At 31.9% G+C, this 24,796-nt stretch overlaps 1 protein-coding gene across 1 annotated transcript in view; it reads left to right on the top strand.

Annotated features, from left to right (window-relative positions):
* Positions 1–18,468, top strand: part of LOC146536819 (neural cell adhesion molecule 1-like) — a 121,063-nt gene extending 102,595 nt beyond the window's left edge. The window contains exons 10-17 of the mRNA XM_085188971.1: positions 6,682–6,843; positions 7,817–7,951; positions 8,506–8,712; positions 12,097–12,246; positions 14,423–14,540; positions 15,383–15,510; positions 16,605–16,708; positions 18,224–18,468. Of these exons, the coding sequence (XP_085045097.1) occupies positions 6,682–6,843; positions 7,817–7,951; positions 8,506–8,712; positions 12,097–12,246; positions 14,423–14,540; positions 15,383–15,510; positions 16,605–16,708; positions 18,224–18,334 (1,115 nt within the window). The 3' untranslated portion in view covers positions 18,335–18,468. The remainder of the gene's footprint in view (positions 1–6,681; positions 6,844–7,816; positions 7,952–8,505; positions 8,713–12,096; positions 12,247–14,422; positions 14,541–15,382; positions 15,511–16,604; positions 16,709–18,223) is intronic.
* The last annotated feature ends 6,328 nt before the right edge of the window (positions 18,469–24,796 follow it).

The raw sequence follows: 24,796 nt of genomic DNA on the forward strand, positions 1-24,796 counted from the left end.
TGAACATGTATGGAATTAATGTCTATTGAATGTCAGGCAGGATAGCCGCCAGCTAATGTAATAGTAAAATATACCATTGACTTTGAAAAGAGCAACTGTTGAGTTTCTTGCCGGCTCTTCTCAGCAGAACTGCCTTCCGAACCGGTGGTAGCTTTTTGTTGACATGTACATTCGACGATACAAAAGTGCTTTTAATAGTTTATTTGAATAAATAATATTTTGAATTTGAATTTGAATATATACTAACAGCTCTTAGATATTTCTATTTGACCACGAAGGCGAAGCCGCAAGTTAAAATTAGTATTATATATGTACCTACGACCCCAGCTTTTAAATTATTTCTGTTCTCAGTATCCTGTCATATTATAGTACAATGATTTATAATACCTAACACATCTATACATTGTGAAAAGCATCCTTCATCGTAGGAAGCAAACCGTGGCAATATACAAAGAGTAACAAGGCAGGAAACTAGATATTATTGGAGTAGAAGCTTTGTGGAAATACCAAGCTTAAAGCACGGTCGTATTGTTTTCTTTTTATATGCGTATATGTTTTATTTCAATAGTAATTCAGTAGTTCTATAGATTTAAATCGTCGGCTTTAGGTAATATTATTATATTTTTCTAAAGAATTTTTGCAAAATAATAGTTTAGATATTTTGTATATGATCAAACATATATAAGAGTAAAGTAAATACGTAAAAATGAAAATATAAAATAATTTATTGTCTCAATGTGACTATAACTATCTTTAACCTCTTTTTTACTCTCATTGAATACCGAAAAGAAGCTTTATTTCAAGTGTATTCTTTGTAATTGTTATAGAAAACGGTACTAAAGTATTTTTAATTTAGTGTAATTTATGCAATTAATAGTAATAGTAATATTTTTAGCAAAAAGTTTAATAACTAACTATTTCTACTACTAAAGCAATGGAAGATATAATAAAAAAAAACTATTGAGGGGGCATTTGGCAATGACTTGATGTGTTTAAAGTTTTTACTATTGTATTTTGGCAATTTTCCCTTAACATTTCGTTTTCTTTTATTGCAACCCGATTGTAAACAAGAAAATAATATTGATATAAATTATCTTGTTCGACTAAATTTCTCTAAAGTAACTGCTTTATTCAATTACCACAAACTTTAGTTTTCAAAGTATATTTATTGTCTTTAAAAAGATATGTTATGTTATTAGAAAAAGAAAATAATTCAAATTAATGAATAAATAATTATTTACTTCAAACGGTTGAAGCCGCGCATCGCTAGTACTCAAATAAAAAACTGAGATAATATTAAAACGAATTTACTATGAATTTAAATGACACTGTGTTTATTCAAGAACAATCCACAAAAAAACCGATGAGGCTCAGCTTAGTGGCAACATCATTATCATATAAATTGGTTAGTTTACGCTTTGTCCAGTCAGAACTGATGATGGGTGTGCAATATAGGTGACCTCATTTAGGTGTACCAGGATCTTATACTAATGGCAGTAATTGCTAGCAGTCAGGAGTTTGTAATTATATACATATATATACTAGCGGACGCGCGCAGCTTCGCTTGCTTATTTAAGGGTAATAAACCACGAAACATGTGTTCAATGAAATATTTTTAAGAGTCTAAATTTCAAATTTTATATAAATCGGTGGCGATTTAAAGATTTTCCCATACAAACTTTCAACCTCTTATTTGCACCCTTAGGGGGTGAATTCTAGAAAACCATGAAATACATGTTCAATTAAATATTTTTAAGAGTCTAAATTTCAAATTTTATAATAATCGGTGGCATTTTAAAGATTTTTCCATGCAAACTTTTCACCCCTTATTTGTACCCTTAGGGGGAGAATTCTAGAAAACGATGAAACACGTGTTCAATTAAATACTTTTATAAATCTCAATTTCAAATTTTATTAATATCGGTGCCGATTTATTTTTTTTTCCATACAAACTTCCAATCCCCATTTCACCCATTTAGGGTTAAAATTTTATAAAATCCCTTCTTAGTGGATGTCCACATTACGAAAGTAAACATCTGTCTAAATTTAACGTTTCTACCGTCAGCGGTTAAGGCTGTGCGTGCGTCTTACCTCAGTCAGTGAGGACAAGTCCTTTTATATATATAGACTAGCGACCCTATTGCGGCTTCGCCCGCTTTTACTACTGGATTATTCATATAATGTATGTTTGCAAATCATTTAAGATAATGTGAAAATTAATTAAACCCTAATGCAACCCGCATTTTCGTAGTTTCAATAAGGATTTTCCAATTGTTTTAAACAGCAAGGATTTTTTAGTAGGTACCGCAATTTTATATCTGTGATACTAATCTTTTCAAGTACTTATTAAAATATATTTAAATGACTATTTTTAGATAGTTAAATGACATTAAATGACTTTGTTTTATAAGATACTAGTGGGCCCGGACGCGGCTACGCCCGCGAAAATATAAGCCTAAATCATTAAAATAAGTTAAAAAATAATAATAAGTGGAGATTTATTATTAGAAAAAATATCTGAGTAACCGAAATGAACAAACCAAAGAAGTAAAAGTAACTAAAGGAAATTCTTAATATTAGAAAAAAAAACCTAAAGTTTGCTGTGCGCGCGTACTAAACATTTTTCAATATTAAATAATTATTAATTTTTGCGAACAATATTAAATAAAATCTCAAATGATTAAAATTACGATATTTTAAGTGTATAACATCGGTATAGATAACCGAACTGAGATAAATTAATTATAAGCAGCAATAATTACATAAAAAATAATAGTAATTCGAAAATCTATAAGAATTTACAAAATCATCATAGTCATCTGCCCGTTCGCGTCGGTCATACTATACCACTCGTAGGCTAGGTCATTTGGAATCAGTCACATCTTAATTATTTATTAGAATGTTATACAGTAAACTATAATTTCCATCTAGATGAAATGCTAAAAGTGACTATTATATTTATTTTCATAAGGATGAATATCAAATTATAGAAATCATCTAATTTTTGTTAATGATTTGTATAAAGAGATTTGTATAAATCTATATCGGCGCGCGCCATGTATGCATTAAGCAAACTCACTGTGGGTGACGTTTTCTTAAAACAGCAAACTTTGCAAGCCGTTGCTTAGCAACGCGTAGCGACGATTGTTATTAACATGGCGGAATAAATTCCTTGTCAAATTAATTATTTTAATATATTGGTATATAACGAAAATATTACAAATATGAGAAAAAAAAAGTATCCTATGTTCATCCCGGGACCCTCAAGTATCTCTATATGAGTATTTTATCACAATTAAATTAGCGGTTTGGCCCTGATTGCGGAAAAGACAGACAGACAGACAGACAGACAGAGTTACTTTCGAATTTATAATATAGGTATGGATAGGTGGTATATTTATAGGTGTTTTGGTACCCACTCACTCTTTTCTCTCTTTTCGATCTGAATACAAGACACTGCATGTTGAATAGCGAAAGCAACTGTTGCGTTTCTTGCCGGCTCTTCTCAGCAGAACTGCCTTCCGAACCGGTGGTAGCTTTTTGTTGACATGTACATTCGACGAGTTGCTTGTAATAGTTTATTTGAATAAAGAATATTTTGAATTTGAATTTGAAAAAGCGATGATATGAATATATTAAATTTCATTTCCTGGAGTGAGAATCGAACCTAGAATCTGTGTCACACGTTCGTGTCCCTGCGCCACGTCGGGTTTAAATGACTAAATACAGATAACAATAATAGAGAAATAATTTCATGTATTTTTGTACTCAATCCCATATCAACAAACAAAATGCATTAAAATACACAAACACCGTTAACAATTCAATCAACTGTGATTCGTATTTCGTACTAAAGTATTTCGTATAACGAATAAACAGAGGATCGCGCGGTTTAGACAAAGCTCGAACAGCAATACCAAGTATGTTAATGATATATTCGTTTCATTGAATTCTATCAATTCGTGTACCGTTATTCTAATACCGGTAACCCTTTGTCCAACTATTTTAATCAAACCGCGAAGGTACAGTCCGCTGTAGAATAATTTACTAAAGTTTCAACTATTTTCATGAACTATTAAGTTATTTCAATAGTACCGTTTTAATGTTATTTAATAAATAAATCATGTTTTTGTTTTTTTTTTTGGATTTTTTACCTCTTTCGCTCACTTAGTTTGAGATATTTATTTTGTTTTTTAGTATTTATTATCATTGCTACAACAGAAATACATGATCTGTAAAATTTCAACTGTCTTACTATGAAGTTTCGTAAGATACATCTTGGTGACAGATAGATAGACAACGGAATCTCTTAGTAATAGGATCCCGTTTTGCCTTTTGGATACGGAATCCTAAACAAGCGTAATTTCTTATTACAGCAAACTTTCTGCTATAAATGAAATAAACCTGCGTGACTAAAATACAACCTAAGTATCGCAGAAATAATTTAATTCGCTTTGATATTCAAAAGAACTACAAACTAGCACAACAATAATAAAGTTCTTACATATATTTCAATCTACGTAATCAGGCTAAAGCGGGGTTTGTACAAAGCGGGTGCGTTTTCGTATTTATGAGTTTAATATCAACCTACAACGGTTAACGCCTATTCGATATAATGTAAATTTATTTTTTTATAAATTATTAAGGCCGTCTTATTTATAAATATTTTCGTTTCTTCGCTCTGGCACCAAGGCTAAGGCCTGGCGTTGAGATCCACTCAACACACAATGTCTCGGGTGCCAAATTCGGCAGCAAGTAGGAACGGAGTGTATTAACAATAGGTTCTCTCTGCCTACGCTGCCGAGCTGCTGTGTGACTGAAGGAGTTGTTGGTTATGGATTCGATCCTCACTCGACTAAATAAAATATTAATTTAAATATATTACAGAAAATAGAGAACGGAATGTTTTAGCTACAGGTTCCCTCAGGTTACCCTGCTGTGTGCGGAATTAGAATGTGAATCTAATTTTTTTAATAATTTATTTATTTCATACCTACACTTTAGTAATGGGTTTGACACATTTCCCTCGATTTACATTTTACTGTAATCTCCAAGTCTCATTTGCATTTCCCAACAAATGTCGGATAACAATAAAACGTCACGGCACTGTATGAATTACAACGCCATAAATACTGATGTGTCTACGAGTGGGTATTCAAATGATCGCGGTCGGGATCGACGTAGCCGGTTCCGTTGCGGGCCGTACATAGTAATTGCCTCTGGGGAAGGCGGTACCGGTAGTAAATCATCAAAATTATTGTCTAATATTACTAGAATTCAGTAGAAGTTATTCGCTTTGCAATCTGTTGTTTTGCGGTATCACTTTCATTCATTACTCTGTTCAGGCTTCTTCACCCGGAATAAATTTATATCGGAATATCGGTGTTTCGTATTGTTGTTAGAGTGCGTGTTATTTGTAGTTTCCGTATTTGAATTGTACAGGTTTTGCTAGAAAAGGGTTTAGTAAGTTAGCTTCACGCTGTATCCCGCATATGGATCCCGCAATGATAAGCAGAGTGAACTTAGTGTTAAGACACTCCGTTTCCCGTTTGCCGCCGAATTCCGCTTTTCCTCGACACCAGAGCGTAGATTTTAAATAAATATTTTATTACATCGAGTGTAAATCAAACCCATAACCAGTCTCGCCCTTGTGCCCTTCCGCCATGACCGGTTCGTACTGACTGCAATATATAAGGTGAAGTTGTAATTATGCGCCGCTAGATTAATATGTTCCTATGAATGGATGGCTTCCGTGAACAATCATGTATGGTTGTGGGGTGCGATGTATTGGCGGGAAACACTAACGGCTATCATTATCTCTTTGTTAAATATATAGCCTTAAAACATAGAGTATAGAAAATAAATATTATATTATGAGTTTGAGTTTTTGGGGTTCCGTATCTTAAAATGTACAAATGGAACGAAAATATTACTTTTTTCGCATTATGCCTTATATTTCAAGCTCCTAATGGCAGGAGGAAGAAGAGTTTGAGTTTTTGGGGTTCCGTATCTTAAAATGTACAAATGGAACGAAAATATCACTTTTTTCGCATTATGCCTTATACTTCAAGCTCGTAGTACATGTAATGTAAAAAAAGTCATTTAGTTTATAATATAAAGCAATAACACAAGTAATTAGAGTTAAAAGGAATTTACTATTAAACATTTTATTAAACTTATGATAGTGTTATGGCGCAATAAAAAATCTCACGAGAAATGGCTATAATACTAATGATTTTTTTTATATTTTACTTTTAATATATCGTTAGTATATCTACAGTCACATTTTAATAAAATGATTAAATTTTCTTCTAACTTAATCTTACTAGAACGGACGACGGCAGAGTTATACAATTATACTTATAACAAAGCTATTTGGCAGCTTACAGTAATAACTGCCTAACATATAAAGTACGGCTCTTAATAAAATAAAAAAAAAAATTAAAAGGTTAGAATTTCAATTATTTTTGTGAACGCGAGGGTTCTGGGTTCAATTCTCACTTGGAAGAATGAATTATTTCTCTTAACCGCTCTGGCAACACGATGCCACTCAACCAACAATGATTCGAACGTTGAAAAATTGAGAACGTAGTGTCTTAACACTAGTTTTCCTCTTCAAAATAAAATACTATAAGCTATTCTAACTACAACACTAATGAAGCTACCACTCCCGTTATCTAGATGCACCGGTGTGCGGCCTGACGTCACCGCAGGTGGTGGGCGCGGCGCTGCACGAGTCGCTGCACGTCCGGTGCTCGGTGCACGCGGACCCCGCTGATGTCACGTTTCTATGGCAATTCAATAATAGCGGGGAAAGTTTTAATGTTTCCCCAGCGAGGTTTGGTAAGCTTTTGATTTGGATTTGGATTTAATGTTGTTTTTTTTAGAGGTAATAAGGAACCAGTAAAAGTATGTTGAATTTGAATACTATACCCGTCGTGTTCGTTTTGATTAAATTATAATGGCGTCATGGTATTCTAATCTCTATTTATTAAAGTTTTTTTTTTAAATTCACACTCTATCCCGCATACATCAGAGCAGGCAGAAGGAAGAAATGAAAATATTAAATATTTCATTTCCTTAGATGGGAATCGAATCTACAAGCTGTCACGTTGACACGTTAGTGCTTCTGCGCCATGACTGGCTTTAATGTTTATTTTTGTTTTCAAATATCAGTGTAAAATTTCTAAGTTAAGTAATTAGATTAAAGTAAGACTTATGCTAAATTTGCTTTCGTATATTTTAAATTGAAAATTATATTTGTATTTTTTTGTTAAAAGACTTAAAAATAAACTTCCATTTTTCTCATAGATTCCGCAGAGGACCAATCACTGAAAAATATAGCCTATTGTGTCCACTGCGTAAAATGTATTTAAATAAATGGGTGGACCACTGGAAATACAATATATCTATAGTAACTTTATTATTCAAACAAATAAAAGATATTCTTTGTAATAATAAAAACGATACATTAAGAATTACTAAGGCCAGTCGTGGCTAGGGGAAAATACACACGACTAAACGCAACAGGTTGTGGGTTCAATTCCCATTCGGGGAAAAATAATATTTAATATTTTCATTTCTTCTTTCTTTTCACGATGTAAAGCACGACGTTAAGTTCTGCCACTCAACACGCAATGCCTTCAGAATTTGGTGTAAATTGGGAAAAGGAAGTGACTTAATGGGAATAGCTCCTTCTGCCTACCCTGCTACGACTATACTCTCTCTTCTCCTCTTTCTATGCAAAAAAAGTGAAGTTTAAAAATATTATATTAAAAAATATATGTATAAAATAAGTATTTTTAATAATAACCAGGTACACTAAACGGCAGCACGAGCGAACTGCGCTACACGCCCGCCACGGAGCGCGACTACGGTGCTCTCACGTGCCGCGGCACTAACGGCGTCGGGCAGCAGGCGCGACCGTGCGTCTTTCAGATTGTGCCTGCTGGTATATATATTATGTTAAAGTTGTTATAGCCACCGAGTCTCAAAGGAGACGCCCTTGCGCCACTGTGTTCTCTTTTGTTGGTACCTTCCACGGTAGCCATGCCAAGCTCGTCTAGCTCGGCCTCCCTAAGCCCGGTGACGCTGTAGAGGCCCATATGGCCAACAGCATACAGCATTATAGCCATAGCATTATAGCCAGTTAAGAGTATAGGGATATTGTGGGCTTGATCGAGAGAGTCGAGGAAGTTGGATATTTTATATTCTTATTTGAAGAATGATGTCGAGGTGTCGGATGGTGCCAGAATTCGGCGGAAAACGGAGAACGGATCCTCTTAGCACTAGAGTCCCTCTGCTGTAGTGACTAAAAAATGTTATATAAAATGTCGTTGAAATATTAGATAATCTTTCTATCAATTCATTTTAAATTATCGACCACTGGAGTTCTATTTTTGATGTACCAAACAACTGACTGAGCTGATATACATAACTACAACATTTTATTTAAATTTAAATTTTAACATAATTTAAACCATAATTGACTTACTTCATATACAGCTCGCCCATCACCACCAAGAAACTGTACAGTATCAACGGGCAACGATTCCAACTGGATCGAAGATACCAGCAAGGAAGACGCTGCCGACTTCCTGGTAGTGAAATGCGTTGCCGGGTACGACGGGGGACTGCCTCAGCTAGTGATTTTGGAAGCCTTGGATTCTGTTACTGGAGCGGTCAGGTTCAACGTGACGGCAAATGAGACGAGTGAGTATTGTATTAGAAGAACAATATAATAAAGTATAAATTTACTTGAGGCTAGCTTTTAATTTCTTCGCTCTGGTGCCGAGGCAAAGTGCCGCGTTGAGTTTCACCACTCAACACGCAATGGCTCCAGAATTTGGCGGAGAAATAATTAGGTGGATTCAGCTTGAAGGTGATAAGATAAAATATACTTACTTATGAGCTAAATGTACTATATGAATATTATCAAAGAACATATATAAGTAATTAGATTCTTTCTCAGGAATTATGTAAATTTGTATGTATAAATATTCTTTGTATTGTTGTCATATCGAATGTTATACTTAGTACAGAAAACGAAATGGATTTTTCAATGATAAATATATTTGTATGATACGACCAAAAACGAAGGGACAACAGAATACATAACAAAATCTACATATACATACATATATCTATTGCTCTCTTCCGTACCCAAAAGCTAACATGTTAAAGCTATAACAATTTTCAGTGTAAGTACAAAGGCACCAAAAGGAAGTCTAATTCATGTCTCTGGCAATGGAATAAGCTCGAATTTCCAGCCAAACCTCTCAACAGCCCGTATTCTATGTCAATAACAACACAACTCTCACACTATGACAAACACTTACTTATGGAATCAAATATTTGCTATACGCCGAAATTGAATACGCTCCTTAGTAGTGTATAGAGTGGGTTAGTAAAAAGTAGACTGATATTATATTACGCGGAATTTAAATATAAATATATGACGTCATAGTGATGTTATCGTAATATGTATTATTGAATGCAGTACTTCAGGGCTTGAATCCTTTTTCTAAATGTATTTATGCTTTAGCGACCCGCCTGTGGCTTCGCCCGCTTGAACTACACCATAATTTTTATACAAATGTGAATTAATTTCATGTTGTTATAAAATGATATGTGGAAAAATATAAAATATAATTTGCAATATTTACTTTGAAAACGAAAGTTTCAGCTAATAATGCATTTATTTAGAAGTAATTTCATCCAAAAAGAAACTTTTCCAAAAATTGATAAACAGTACAAATAATCTTTAACTATACCACAAATTTAAAAAGAAATGAGAATAAAAAAACATCCCTATATATATTAATTAGGTACTTATATTTTTTTGTCAATTACTATATTTATTTAAAACGAATTACCTTATATAAAAAAATAAAATTGGCATTCACTTTGTTAGTGTCTTACAAATATTAAGCATGTGAGAAAATTTCACAAGACATAGAAATAAATATAAAATAATATAGAAAAAAAAAGATCTAAAAAATCTTAAAAGGCATTCAAGATTTATATCCAACTTTTATAATATAAAGAAAAACGTCCCTTTTCAATTAAATTGAAAAGTTTACCTATGCCTCTGTAATTAGAAATGTTGTTAGCCTTGTGTTTGTATGTATAATTATACTAATTAATTTAATTAAACTGACCCGCGCGAGATACTACAGCAATGATTGCTGTTATATTATTTTAGATGGCACATTATATTACGTTTATGTTGGTATCTACATAAATGAAGAGAAAGTGTCTCAATTTAATACAATAAATTTTAAATATATATCTCAATCAAATTTAACAGATTCACGCTTTTTCCCGCATAGCCTGCTTATTCGAGTAGAGGGAAAGCCCCCTTACTACCCGATTTCGGAGATATTCTTTGTTGAGTGGCGCAAAACAATAATGTGCTTACCTATAAAAAATTTAAATATCATCATTCTCCAGTAGGAATTGAACCCAGAACAACGGTGTTTATAGTAATACGTTGTTTCTCTGCACCACGAAGGCGTTAAGCGTTATAAAGCGTTGAAAGGAAATGAAAATATCTTGAAATGCCTTTTTTAAATTAACTCACATAATCTCTTTTATTGGTAATTCAATATTTTAAATACATTTATTTTTTCTTCTTGTCTTGTTTGTCTAAACTTATATTTTCAGTTGTAATATACCTCCATTTTGATAACAGATTGACTTCTAGAATATGGAAAGAAATATTATTTTTAATTAAAACAGTCGTACAGTAGACGTCTCATACCCTCACGATGGTTTTGATGTAAAACCTTATTAGGGAGAACGTTTACGATTTAAGTGATATACATTTGTCTAGTCTGTTAAATATAAGCATGCGATTGCAAGCGCGATGGATGTGGGTTCGATTCCCATTCGGGGGAATAAAACATTTGAACTCTCCAATTTCTATCGTACAACTATTGGTGGGAGATAAGTCTTCAATATTTTAAAGCAGCGTCTGACTGTAAAAGCGATAGTTGTGGATTCAATCCCCAGTTACAGGCATAAGTAAATTTCATTTTCTCGCTCTGATTGTCTTAGATTCTAGCGAAAAGAGAGGAGTGTTCTAGCACTAAGTTCTTCCTACTACATGCGTGATAAAACAAGAAGCTGTTTAAACGTATGTTTTTTGGAATATAAAAAGATATACATTACAAATGAAAATTCCATTAAATCTCACATTCTAATAGAATTTTTTCAACCATAAACGAGCACAACGAAACAAAACATACAACTCTCTATAATTAATCATTAAGTTAATTGAATTCTAAAACAGCCTAACATCCTGTTTCTTGGAGAACATTAATTATACTGTTACTAGTAATTACCTCAATAAGTAATTGGAACTGGGCTGTTGTTTCGTGACCTTTAAATATATTATATACTTATATATAGTGTGGCCACTCGAGGATTACTTGGAAAGTTATTTTATGTTCAATGTGAGACTGGACTCATTTTGATGGTGTTTGTGTTTGTTTATCATGAAACAAGACATATAAATTAAAATATATATATATAGTTTCTAATATTTTTCGTCCAATAGAAACAAAAAGTACCCCGAATAATAGTGCTCAGGTACTTCCTAAATAGTTTTCATTTATTCGAGTATGTATAAATATTTTTGTATGTGATAACTTTTGTAGGTATATAAATATTTTCCTTCAATTTCAACTGATATTCAATTCTACAAGCTCCTTTTGTGCCATTGAAGTTTTCCCCCGTATTTTCCATCACTAACGGACATAAGATGAATCGCAAACGTAAATCAAGAATATATATATGAAAAATTTCTAACTTCCTTCGATTCCAGTCGTTTGACAAAGATGCGTGTGGAATCCATTTGTCTCATTTTCTTACATCTAGGAATATTCTATGACAATTGTCTTTTATTACTCTACTGCAATTTATGGATGTAATACTCATATTTTTTCTAAAATATATATTTTACGTATCTATTACTGCTATAGCTATAAATTGATTTAATAGTGTATTTAATAGTTAAGAAGAGCGGAGTGTTGTGACACTAGGTTTTTTTTCATATGTTGAAGCGATAATATTAATAATATATATTTTTTATAGATGGTGTTGCAGTAATAGTAATACCAGTAGAAGCATTATGGTCTAGTGGCAGCGTGTTACGTCTCACAGTGCATTCTAAGAATGATAAGGGGGCATCTGAAAGAATTGTGATACAGGCGCTCTCTTACCAGGACCCTGAGAGAAGAACGGGTAAGATGTTTCAGCTATAGTATTTAGTTTTATAGTATTGTTTTTGTAGATATTATATGTTTTTTCAGGGTAGGCAGGCAGGCTTCATTAAGACACTTTCAGTCTACGCTTTCTGCCGAATTCGAGGCTCAACGCCGCGTTTGGCTCGTTATCAGAGCGAGAAAAAGAAAGTACTAAATATATAATTCCTGCGAATGGGAATGGAATCCACGACCGTCGCGCTTACAGTCGTGCACTTGTGTTCCTATGCTAAGTATATTTTGGGTGCTTAAGCTTTGTGCTAGTGCTAGTGCTAGTGCTTTAGAGCTATCTGTCAAAACAAAAAACAGAAAGTTTTTTTTAAGTTCAGATAAATATTGTTTAAAATAAGACAATAATTACTGTAATATAAAATAAGAAATATATAAAAAAAGATACATTTTCATTGTCTTAATCAATAGTCTATTATTTAAGATAGTGTTTAGTAAAAGGCATCTTATATTTTTAACTTTAAGGCGTATACTATATGTATAGTTTCTTGATGGTTCTTCTCAGAACTGCCTTCCGAGCTTGTGGAAGCTTTATGTTCATTCGACAATTGAAAAAGTCTATTCGAAAAAACAAATTTAAAATTAAATTTTGAATTTTAATATAATTTAACCTATTATTACACCAATCAATATTGACAATACTAATTATATTATATGAAACATATCAATTTCAATTCGTATAACAAAGATTTATTATTGTTTATTTTAATTCCATGTTATAATAGTTGACAGGCCCGCAATCGGAATTCGTACAAACAACCAGCTATGGCTGAATTGTTTAACTCTCATTATGCATCGAGTAAGGAAAACAAATAAGTAAATAAATTAACCGTTGTTTATTCGCTTATTACATGCGGTAAATGGTTTTCTTTGAACCCATATATATTATGGTAGGACTGGTGGGTTTTTTGTGTGTGTTTGTTCTCGTAAATGATTTTTTTTGCGTGTTTTTCGTAACTGTTTTTTTGGGAGGTGAATAGAAACTATTAGATAGTGAAGAAACTTATTATTTTTTACTTTCTGGTCGTTGTAAGAAAATCAGCTTCACCCTGTATATCGCAGAAATCAGTTTAGGCCTAGGAAGCTTAGTGTTAAGACACTCCGTTCTCAGCCCAGTCTCCTGTGCGCTTAATTTTTGAGCTATTAAGTATTAAATGGAGGAACTGAGCATCGCTGTATGTATATTTGAATTGGTGAAACCCTGTGAAACACCTTATCTAACCAAATGTATTTAAATATATTTTTTATAGTAGACTACGTTTCGTCGGTTAAGTAAACATAAGAATTATGTATATCAAGGTTTTTTATTAAGTTAAAGCTTCAGTAGTCCTTCTTATATTTTATTATTTAATAAATTAATATTATTTTATATCAATAACTGCGAAGAAAAAATTAAATACCAAAATAAATAATGAAAATCCACGTTTACAAACAGAAATAACTATCAAATTAATAAAGTAATCTTCACCAACTTAGTGGACTAAAATAATAATTTATTACTACGGCAATAGAAATACGAAGTAAATAAGTCTGAAGTAAATTAATAACTTTTTTCTTGTGGGAATTATGATAGATCTTAATATAATCCAAATACTCTCTCTGAGTCGATACGCTATGAGGAAAATTAATCTTATCTTTTATTACTACTGTTCTAATAAATCAACTTATCAATTATATTAATAAATATTAATATTATGTGAATATTTAATTCACATGGTAGTAAGTTCAAATCGATCGTTCTAGCTCAAAATAAATTAATTTAAAAAATCTAATTAAATTAGCTTTACGTTGTATTCCGCACACAGCAGAGTATGCCGAGAGAACCTAGTGTTGAGACACTCCGTTCATCACTTTCCGCCGAAATTTTTAAGGGATTGCGTGTTGAGTGGCGAAACTTAACGCTGGACTTTTGCCTTAGTGCCAGAGAGAAAAAATGAAAATAAACTTGCAGTACAAAAACATTGAAAAATACAGCAAAATATACTGAGTTCCCTTCTAACACAGATATTTATTATATGCTGATTTTATTTCTTATTTAGCACACCATAAAAACCTCGAAACAGGAAGTATTATGAAAAAAAATAAGATTCTAGTACCTGTTATATAATTTTCAATTGAAAAATAAAAAAATAATATTTTTTCCTTAGACGGCAGTCACAACCTAATGGCGGGGATGTCTAACGGAGCCTTCTGGGCTATAATCCTGGCTATAACACTTTGTACTGGCGCCGTTTTATTGGCTGGGCTTTTTCTGAGGAGAAAAAGGTAAGGAAGGGATGTCAGTTCCACCCTTCAATGTTATAATTTATAAGATAAGTTATTATATGTGGTTTGAAATTATGTGCTTAATATTTTATTATGGTGTCTTTTTGAATTTGTTTTTCGTTTTTTTTCTCCTGTAAATATCTCACTATATGTAAATTTATTCCAAGCCATAGTATATAAATTCGTAATATATTATTTCGTATTAAATTGATGTTGTATGACAGAAATCTACGTATAAAATTATGTGATCAGGCTTAAATATCACCTTTTCTACGAATATCCTATTTTTCTTTATTTTTCTACACGATTACTTTAGTAAGAGTTAAGCACAAATTGCATATGAATAAATTTGTATTTTTATAAAAAATATAAAAATTTTAAAAATATAGGACGCTAATGCAATACAAATATGTATATGTAATGTAAATCTACATTTTTTTAAATACTATATCATTTTTAATTTCGTATTTAATATTTAAATACACTATTATTTAACAATTCTACGACTAACCTAGTAATTTGCTTTACTTGTTATTATTTCACGGTAATAAAAAAAACAAAAAAAAACATTCTATAGCATTAATATAAAATAACATATGAGTCTATCTTCACTGGATAATTAAAAAATATATACTCTAAATAAAAATATATACTACAGACTCCATCTTTATTAATATAGAATAGAACCCTTTGATACAGTGGGTGAATAATTAAATTTTATTATTAAAAAAATAATTAAACTTTAAAAATATAAATAATAGGAATGCAATTTAAACGTTTCTACAATTTAGGGGATTCCCCTTTATATATAACATTGCGTATATTGGTTTTTTTGTTTATAGAACTCGGTCAGCAAGCAAACAACATACGCCCGAACTCCAATTAAATTCTGGCGACGGACAATACGTTGTGGCCTACACGCTGAAACCCCCTAAACAAGCGCAACCGGATATTTTAAACCCCCCACCTGGTAAGCTGGCCTGTTAAATATAATTTTTTCATACTTTTTTCAGAAATTTTAAGGTGAATTTTTGTCTAAAAATCTTTATTTGTAATATATCTTTCTCGTATAGCATATTTTATAGCAAGTTTAAGTTTAAGTTTTTATAAAAGATAGGTTTATAATATTACAGTGTATGTAATATATAGGTATTCTTAAATAAAAAAATTGTCAAATAGATTTCGGTAATTAAAATAGTGCATATATTAAAGTAACTACTTCAGTATTATTTTTTTCTTTTATTAATATTTTATTGGTTATGTTAAAATTTAAAAATAATAATAACATTACCATTCAAGTAGAGTATATTATTAGACTCGTTTCTATTAAAAACATTGCGTGACTTGAATTACGCTTTAAATACAATAACTTTATAAAAAAAATTAAGTACAAGATTGTAACGATAATTCAGTAAATTCCTATTAGATACTAATATACAGACAGTAAATAAAAATAGCAATTTTTTTTTACAAGAGCCTACTTACTATACGTGGAAAGTGCAAAATGACAAAAGGGCCATTGAGATAATTGACACTTGAGTTAAAAAAATGTTAGTTGACTATTAGAGAGAGAGAGAGAGAGTATTAGAGATTTCGAACACAAATATACTCTATATTTATATAAAAGATATTTTTTTAGGTTACAAAAGAAAAACATATGCTACTTTAAAACTTTTATAAACAATTATAAGTTTATACGTTTCGTTTGGTCATTGTAACATATTTTATTAAGTAACACTGCTTAAATTGTTAAAGTCTATGAAGACACACGTATCTTTTAATAGAAGATATTTCACTTTATTTTATTTCTATTTAGTTGACAATATTTTATACACAAAATTTATATTCAAAACATTTTTCTACAAAAAAAAAAGGAAAATACAGCCACCCGAATAAACGTTCCATAAAAACCGCAAACCATTTTTCCATGATCGTCAAACGGGAATTGTCAATTTTTGTGTTATTTGAAAAACATTTGCAAAAAAACATATTCCAAAACAAAGTGAGTGCATTTGCAGCTAAAGGATGGAGAAAAAAATATAAAAAATATCAATACGATTTTAGACGGGAGCCCTTCACTGAAGTGTGGGGCAGAGGTCGTCAGGAACGGGGCTCTTCACGAGGAGTGGAGCGAGCGCGACCGGCGCGCCAGTATAGCTGAAAACACGGTGAGGATCATCCTTTTCATTTTCTGATACTTGTCGTTTTATTAACTTTATTCTTTGTGTTTTTATTTTTATTTATATATTTTTTGTTGATAAAATATTTTGTTTTTTTTTGTACCTTTTACAACTGTACGAAAATATTGTTTTTAAGGATACTTTTGTACGAAAAATTGTTTGGTTATCATCTTATTTCTCTATTTAGTGTGCATTTGGATAATTTTTATTTAAATTGTGCAACGTTTTCTTATTCCATAGAAGTATTAAGTATATTATAATACTAATAAATTTATATTTAACGCAAATAAAAGTAATTAGAAATAGTATAAATTCTTCCAATAATACTACAAGAATAATTAGATACTTCTCAGAATTAAATTATGGTTTTGTTTCAAATATACGTTTATATTTTAATAATAAGCATAGAAATTTAATATAAACAAGATCAAAATAATATTTAACTTAATATTTCAATAAATAAAATTTCGATTTTAATTCACAAAAGCTTATTTCAAAGAAATGTTGAATCCGTCGAATAGAGATCCATAGATAATGGGTATGATAGTCCTACTCTAATAACGTTTTCATGTTTATAGTTTATGATATTTTATAATCATTTAAATAACTAAAGCAATGAAAGGCATTCGGATAAGAATTAAATTTAAATTTTATAATTATTTTTAACATATTTAAAGTGTTCCACTTTTAGGAAAGTAAAACGCTTATTTAGAAAACATAAAAAATTGAACGCGTCGGGATTTGAACCTGCACTTCTCCTTCAGTCTATGTAGCCTAGTTTATTTTTATATTGATTTTACAAGTATAGTAAATAATTTTATTAAGTGATGTCGAAATAACATGTAAAATTAACATTTGTTACATGTCTAGACAGATTTAGATAAAATATTTGATCTTCAACATATAATATACGGTCTTTAAAGTTTATAATTAAAATTATATGAGTACTTGATGACTAGCTTTGGTCTCTTATAGTATGTATGGAAATGTGGTAGCATTGGTGACTGGTATACGATTTCAGTGTATTCTTTTTGTTTAGTTATGTTTTCAATAATTTATTTTAGCGACTAACTAAACTAAAATAAAAAAAACCGGCAGAGGGCACTAGTGACTCAATCTTATTTTTTTAATTTTTTTTAGTGATAAATTATGTGTTAAGTAACTAACTCTACTTGACTCTGGTTCTTTAATTTACCTAAATAAAAGTAATTTCACATCAAGCTGCCTATGACAGTATCGAAATATATTGTAAATAATATGTATTTCGTAGGTACGCGTTCGTTTGTACGCGGTTAAAGTTTCTTTCTTTCCTTCTTTTGTAGCAGGGTGGTCAGAGAGAACCTGGGAAATTAGTGTTGAGACTCTCCGTACCGATTAAGATATGTCCGTTCCCCACTTTCCACCGAAATCTCTGAGCATTGCGAGTTGTCGTCATCATTCCCCCGACTGGGGATCAAACCCATAATGATATCTTAGTTATCTAAAAGTATTTTTCTTTCACAGTCCCTTACGTCGAGTACAGCGAGTAAACCAGTAACAATTAGCACGTCGACCCTAAGTAGGAGAGAGCATCTCATAGCAGAAGAAATTCCAGGACCAGAGAGTTGTGTTTAGTTTATTAGTGGATTAGTGTAATTTGTAATATAAATATATAAATAATTGTATAATGTATGTATTGACTGTGAAAATTGTGATAAATGCGATGTAAATAATGTAAATGAAGGAAAATAATAAAATTTCAAATCATATTTGTTGTTTTTTTTATGAAATCTAATTCTATTATCACAAATCACTATATTTTCCTTATTTTTTCTATTTTAAAGGCAACGTGCAAAGAGTTGGAAAAAAATCAATTTTTACCAAACAAATGAATGTTTTGTCAAATTTTTAATAGACTAAAAATCTTTTTTGTTTTAAAGCAAAATAATTTATAAAGTTTTTTTGTAAGCCAGCTGGCTGCATATACAGATATTACAGAAGCGACTTTACATATTTTGTAGAAATTGGGGTTTCACCTTCGAGAACACAGTATCCATATTAAGCATTTATGAAGAGTTTGATAACAGTGGACGAGGCACGAGGCATGCGGAGACCGTAGAGACCGTACAAAAAAACGGTATTATTCTGAATATCTCTTAGAATTATCAATACAGAAAAAGTGGTATTTAAATAGATATTTCTAGCGTTCTGTTGAACATTAAAAGCTACAATCAAAGAAATGGCGTGGTTTTTTATTTTTAAGACTTCAAAAGTATCAAAATGATCTAAAACAACGTTGTTTCAGTCGGTCGGTCTATAAGCAATTTGGTTCAAGTTATTACATTATAATTATATGATTAATTTCCACAGTATTAGCTATTCGTGTGTCAATGGAGGCAATTTCGTTAATGATTCAGCTCTGAGGGGTGTTTGTAAAGTAGCCTGGAATTGCTATCGATGAGTAATTATTTTCTAATTATAAAATAATTAATTAATTTTGTATTTTTATAATAAACATATTACATTGTAGCATGTAACTGACTTCCAGCTTTTTTAATAGATTGTCAACAATTATAATAGTAGTAAGAACCTATTGGTAATTATGCTGCTGGACGCAGACCCTCCCTCTGAGTACATCAGAGCTCCCGGTTCTCCACTTTCTGCACCCAATGGAAGCCAGCCTTTTTCAGGTCGGTGGTCCATCGAGCTCTACACTACGCTTAACGACCATCGGACCTTCGACAGATGCGTCCAGGCCCATTGCAACTTCAACTTAATAATTCTGCGAGTGATATCCATAACTCTGGTTCTTTCTTTTCCGGATAACCTCATTTTTGAAGGTTTGATCTCGCTTGCTGGGCCCGAGCACGTTGGGCAACTTGAAATTTGAAGCCTAGATCAACTGTTACTATCTATGATTCAGCACCATAGACTATGACAAGTAAGAGGTCCTATTAATAATTTTAAAGAAATCCTATAGAAAACACTCGTATATATAACATTAAATTGCCTAATTCGATTGAGTTGTCAGCTAACATAATTAAACACATAATAGACATCGGTCGATATCTCCTAATTAAAATGTCAGAACGTCATGGCTTATATCAAATCTGTTTATAGTTTACCAATAAATATTGTTTTCTCGTATTGAAACCGTGCCTTCACGTGGCCGAGAGGCTTTTCCAATTTGTATCCATCAACTTGACTTAAATAAACTTTGGTCTTTTTATAAGCGCTAGCTCGATTAACCCGACGGCTGTTAGTCCATTTTTGCGAACTCTGTTTATTGGCTGCATGAATTTTTGCATTTTATATTTAAAATTTTAAAATCAACACTGTGTCGCTTTGGAAAAGTTTTTGTGGAAGGATTCTGCACGTGATGGGTGTGGATACCAATTCCATTGAGGTAATGTGTGTTAGGATATTTTTTTCTCTGGGTCTCAGTTTAAGCAAAAAAAATGCCGATTTTGTGATTTTTTTATCGTAATATTCGAAGCTAAGGTTTGAGGTAAAGTATTTTTTGGTGCTAATGTTTTTTTTTTAGTTCATGTTATTTTCACACATTCATTTTTACTCTTATTTATTAATTTATACATTATACAGAATATCTTATTAGGAAGGAAATTACATTATTTTTTTTATCTAAAATCGTCTTATTTAAATAAAAGCGTCTATTTTTAATTTTTTAGCGTCACGCCGCGTTCGTCATTTTTCTACAGTGTTGAGTGGTGGAACTGAACGTCGCGGTTTGCCTCGACACCAGAACAAGAAAATGGAAATATTATAAAATTAATTTCCTCAAATGAGAATCGAACCCACAACCTGTCGCGTTTACAATCACGCCACGACTGGCCTTATTAAGCCACATTATATGTTTTCTTTATATCAATTAAATAGCACATGTGCTTAATGCATCGAGGTTAATTGTTTGTGTGAGTTATGCAGGTAGCCTTAGGGGAAATCCCGAAAGCGCAATAATGAACAGCTAACCTAATCCTCGGACCAGCTAAACAATTACGAGACCTCTCCAGCTCATATTCTATTAAATAGCTTAGGACGAACACTCGATATGTAATTAGTACAGCTAATATGAATTCCTTTCGTTTTCTACGTGTTTTTTCCTTATGTAGTTATAGTGGTTTCTTTTTCTTTTCCATGTTTTTCCCCTTATGTATTAAAGGAGGTGAAATCTATTAGCTGTACTTACATATATCTAAATGTTTGTACCAATGACTCTCAAAACCGCCATAGATAACTGCCACTATGGTGCGACTGTTATGCATAGCTTCACGCTGTATCCCGCATTTAGCAGGGTTGATAGAGTGAAATTACTTTTTAACTACTCCGTTCTTCACTTTCTGCCCAATTTTCAAAATGGGACCTTGCGTGCTGAATGGACAGACTGAACGCCGAGCTTTTACTTTTTGCCCGAGTAAGAAACTTAGAAAATTTTTACACGCGTGGGAATCGAACTCACAACTCGCATTTACAACCAGACGCCTGTACTTGGCCTCTAAATACGTTAAAAATATATAAAATATTATTACACTGTTCACACAAGCATTATACGATACCAAAATAATAAAAATAACATGCAAAATCATCAAACAAAGTATAAAAAATAACGATAGTGATGTCAAGTGGGGAACTAAGGAAGAGAGGATACAAACACGCTCGTTAACGAGCCACCATGCGTGAATAACGATATATTGTTTAGTGCGCAGTTATCCCGCAAATAGGATATACCAATATTATTTTTAACTGTATTCAAAAAAGGAGGTTATCATTTTAACTTGTGTGTGTGCTATTGCTAGAGTTTGATAGTATGTTAGCTTGTTTAGTATTATGTAGTACGCGTATGTACAGGATAGGCAGAGGGAGCCTAGTGTTAAAACTCTCCGCTCCCCATTTTCTGCCGCATTCTGCAGGCATTGCGTGTTGAGTCGCGTAACTCAACGCCGTGTATTTTTTTAGTTGCGACTAAATATACACTAGATTGAAATAAATAAATCATTTGAAATAGCAGCTTATACAAAAGCGAATCTTTGCCGCTTGAAAAGCTTGCCGTATTTCTTTTATTGTTTGCTTTATTGCAGCTATATCTATATACAGGGTGGAATTGTCAGCGCCACTTTAAATGAAACCACAGTTTTAACTACTCTATAAAAGCCTAATATAATTCGCAAAAAAAATAATTCCCAAAAATGAAAAAGTTGTTTTTTCAAACAAAATAAATAATAAAATTATCGTTTTAAAATAAAACGCCATTTGTAAAGTATAACATAGGCACGCACACACTTACCTGTCAAAGCGGCAACGTCGCACAAGTATGTGTGCGTGACACGAAATACAGGTATGGATAAAAATCGTGAAATGAAAAAAAATTCCTACGTCTAAACTGTTGAGGTACCTTGATTAACTTTTTAATTCTGGATTAACTTTTTAGTTCTTGAATTATTTTAACCTATATGCAGTTTCAGTAAAAGAAGCGCTGCCTCTTCCACCCTGTATATAAAATCGAAAGGTCACTCACTCATCACGAAATCTCAGATTTTGCTTAGTAGTTATTTATAGGACGTAGGTGCTCCCTAAGACGGGTATTTGCGATATTCGACTTCTAAGGGGTTGTTTTTGGGGTCGAAAGTTAGTATGAAACTCCGTTACTACAAATGCTAGGAGTCTCAAATTTTGCATGGACGTCACTAGGACGTAGTCATGGAGACAGAAATTAATAATAACATAGTTCACGCGGGTGAAACCGCGAGCGGGCCGCTAGTTTATTTATATAACTAAATCACAACAATTTACGAAAACATTTTTTCATTTCCCTAAAATGTTATTCCTATTTCAATAGGTATAATTGTACAAAAGAATTAAAGCGTCTAAAAAAGTCTTTGTAAGGTGGCAATGAGGTATTTCATTACAATTAGGCTACTGAAACTCGTGTATTTTATACGTACATGTGTGTATATTCTAAGAATTTTTCCTTCTACGAATGTGGAACACCAGCGAGCTCTCGTTTAACTCGTAATTTTTCATTGAGCCTGAGTCGGGAAAGCCTCCAATTAAGTTTCTCTTTACCGTTTGCCTCTTGAACAGAGAAGAAAAATGAACAACAGTGGGAAAGGACAGGACGTACGGTATATACGAGTTCGTTAGTATATAGTGTTTGTGAAGAAAGAATTTATGTTTGGGATTTTGAAAGCGTGAGTGGGTATTTTTGTGTGTATGCAGAGAAAATTGGGTTGTGCCTTTAAAATTGTGCTTATTGTTTTGTTTAATATGATTTAAATGTGTAATTTTCGACGTTTAACAAATTTGATTTATTAAGTTTCAATTTTTTAACAATATATTTACTGATTACTGTTAGTAGTCATATATTACAAGTAAGTTTAGTTTGTTCTAGAAGGTTTATTTTTGTATACTGTTAATCTAGTAATAACCATATTATTAACAACATTTCTATAAAATAAAATAGACATTAAAATAGACATAGACATTGTTATAAGGACAGACATAGACATTGTAATAACAACTAAAACAAATAACACATACATTTATAGTTAGTTTATTCACACAAGGGTTAAGTAAACCGGTCGTTTACTACTGGTAATAAATGAATTGTTTTATTGCTATGACATCGCTGTCCCCCCATAAAGTATTTACCAGCGCGACTTGACTGAGGTGTAAATGAAGCATTATTTTATTTGGTATTGTATAATAAATTGACTCACCTACAAAGCCTATAAACTCTGTTGGGTTGATTGAGTCAGTATTTTTATTGTTTTTGGCCGTGAATCAATGGCGAATGTTTGAGTAATAAAAACATTTTACGATTGTTTTCACGTGAAAATTTGTGGGCCGTATAATGGCTCTTCCGTAGTCATTTTCTTATTGAGCGCTCCCTTCTGGAGACACACTTAAATTTCTTTAGGTATATTATTTTTAATGGTTCACACTTTCGTTCGCGCCTCGTCGTCGTTGTATCGGCACTGCATTGCGGCTAAGTTATAGAATACGGCCTTTTCGCTATGAAACAGAATATGTGAGTTTATTTTCTCGTTGCGTTAGTGTAAAACGATAGACGCGTTCAGATAAATTATATTTGTGTATGCAATTTTATCTCGTCTTTCGGTATGAGCCTGTATACAGGGTGGAAGAGGCTGCGCTTCTTTAATTGAAACTGCATATAGGGTAAAAAATTTCAAACTCGAAGCTAAAGAAATTAATCAAGATGCCTCAACAGTTTGGACGTAGGATTTTTTTTTCATTTCACGATTTTTCTCCATACCTGTATTTCGTGTGACGCACACATACACATACTACTACAAAAATACTACTAAGCGTTGCCAAACTTCTACTTTTCATTCGTCAAAACAAAACAGAACGAGAAAGAACGATATCTCGCGTTCTTTTTCACGCAATTACCTATTTATTATAAATCTAAATAACGTTCAAACCTCTTATTAAAATTGTTTAACAAAATCCTACTTTAAGTCAATTTATTATATCACCTTTATTATGAAATTATTTAGAAATACTGCATGGTTATTGAACCACCCACAAAGTTATATTCAAAATTTTTAACACAAAATGATATTGAACTACGATAGATAGGTACTTACATTTAACATTAGTTTTACATCGTCGTTGTCGCATTCTCCTTTTACTATCACTAATATTTACATCATAAGTAATATTAAAAACTCAACATTTGTTTGAAATGTCTTAAAAAAATGTATGTTTTGATAGTACACTCAAATACTGACACAATAGTTTCACATTTGAGAAAAATACTCAGTAATCACATCATCACGATCACGAAACATTCATCACGATTTTAGAAATCCGATTAATGATAAAATTAATATTAAACAACATCCAAATAATTTAAAACACTTAATAATTATTCAACGTATAAAGTCGAACAAAATAATGTAAATACAACAGAACTTAGCCGTTCCGCGGCTAAGTTCTGTTCTCACACAGATAATTAAAAACATTGTAATAGTTGCCATTAACTAAAATACTTATCGAATATACTATTAAATTTTTTATTAAGATTTTCATTATTATTTATATTTGTATGATTATTTT

The sequence above is a fragment of the Heliconius melpomene genome, chromosome 8 (assembly GCF_056956725.1).
Source record: "Heliconius melpomene rosina isolate 202511_hmr_F chromosome 8, ASM5695672v1, whole genome shotgun sequence".
Classification (NCBI taxonomy): Eukaryota; Metazoa; Arthropoda; class Insecta; order Lepidoptera; family Nymphalidae; genus Heliconius; species Heliconius melpomene.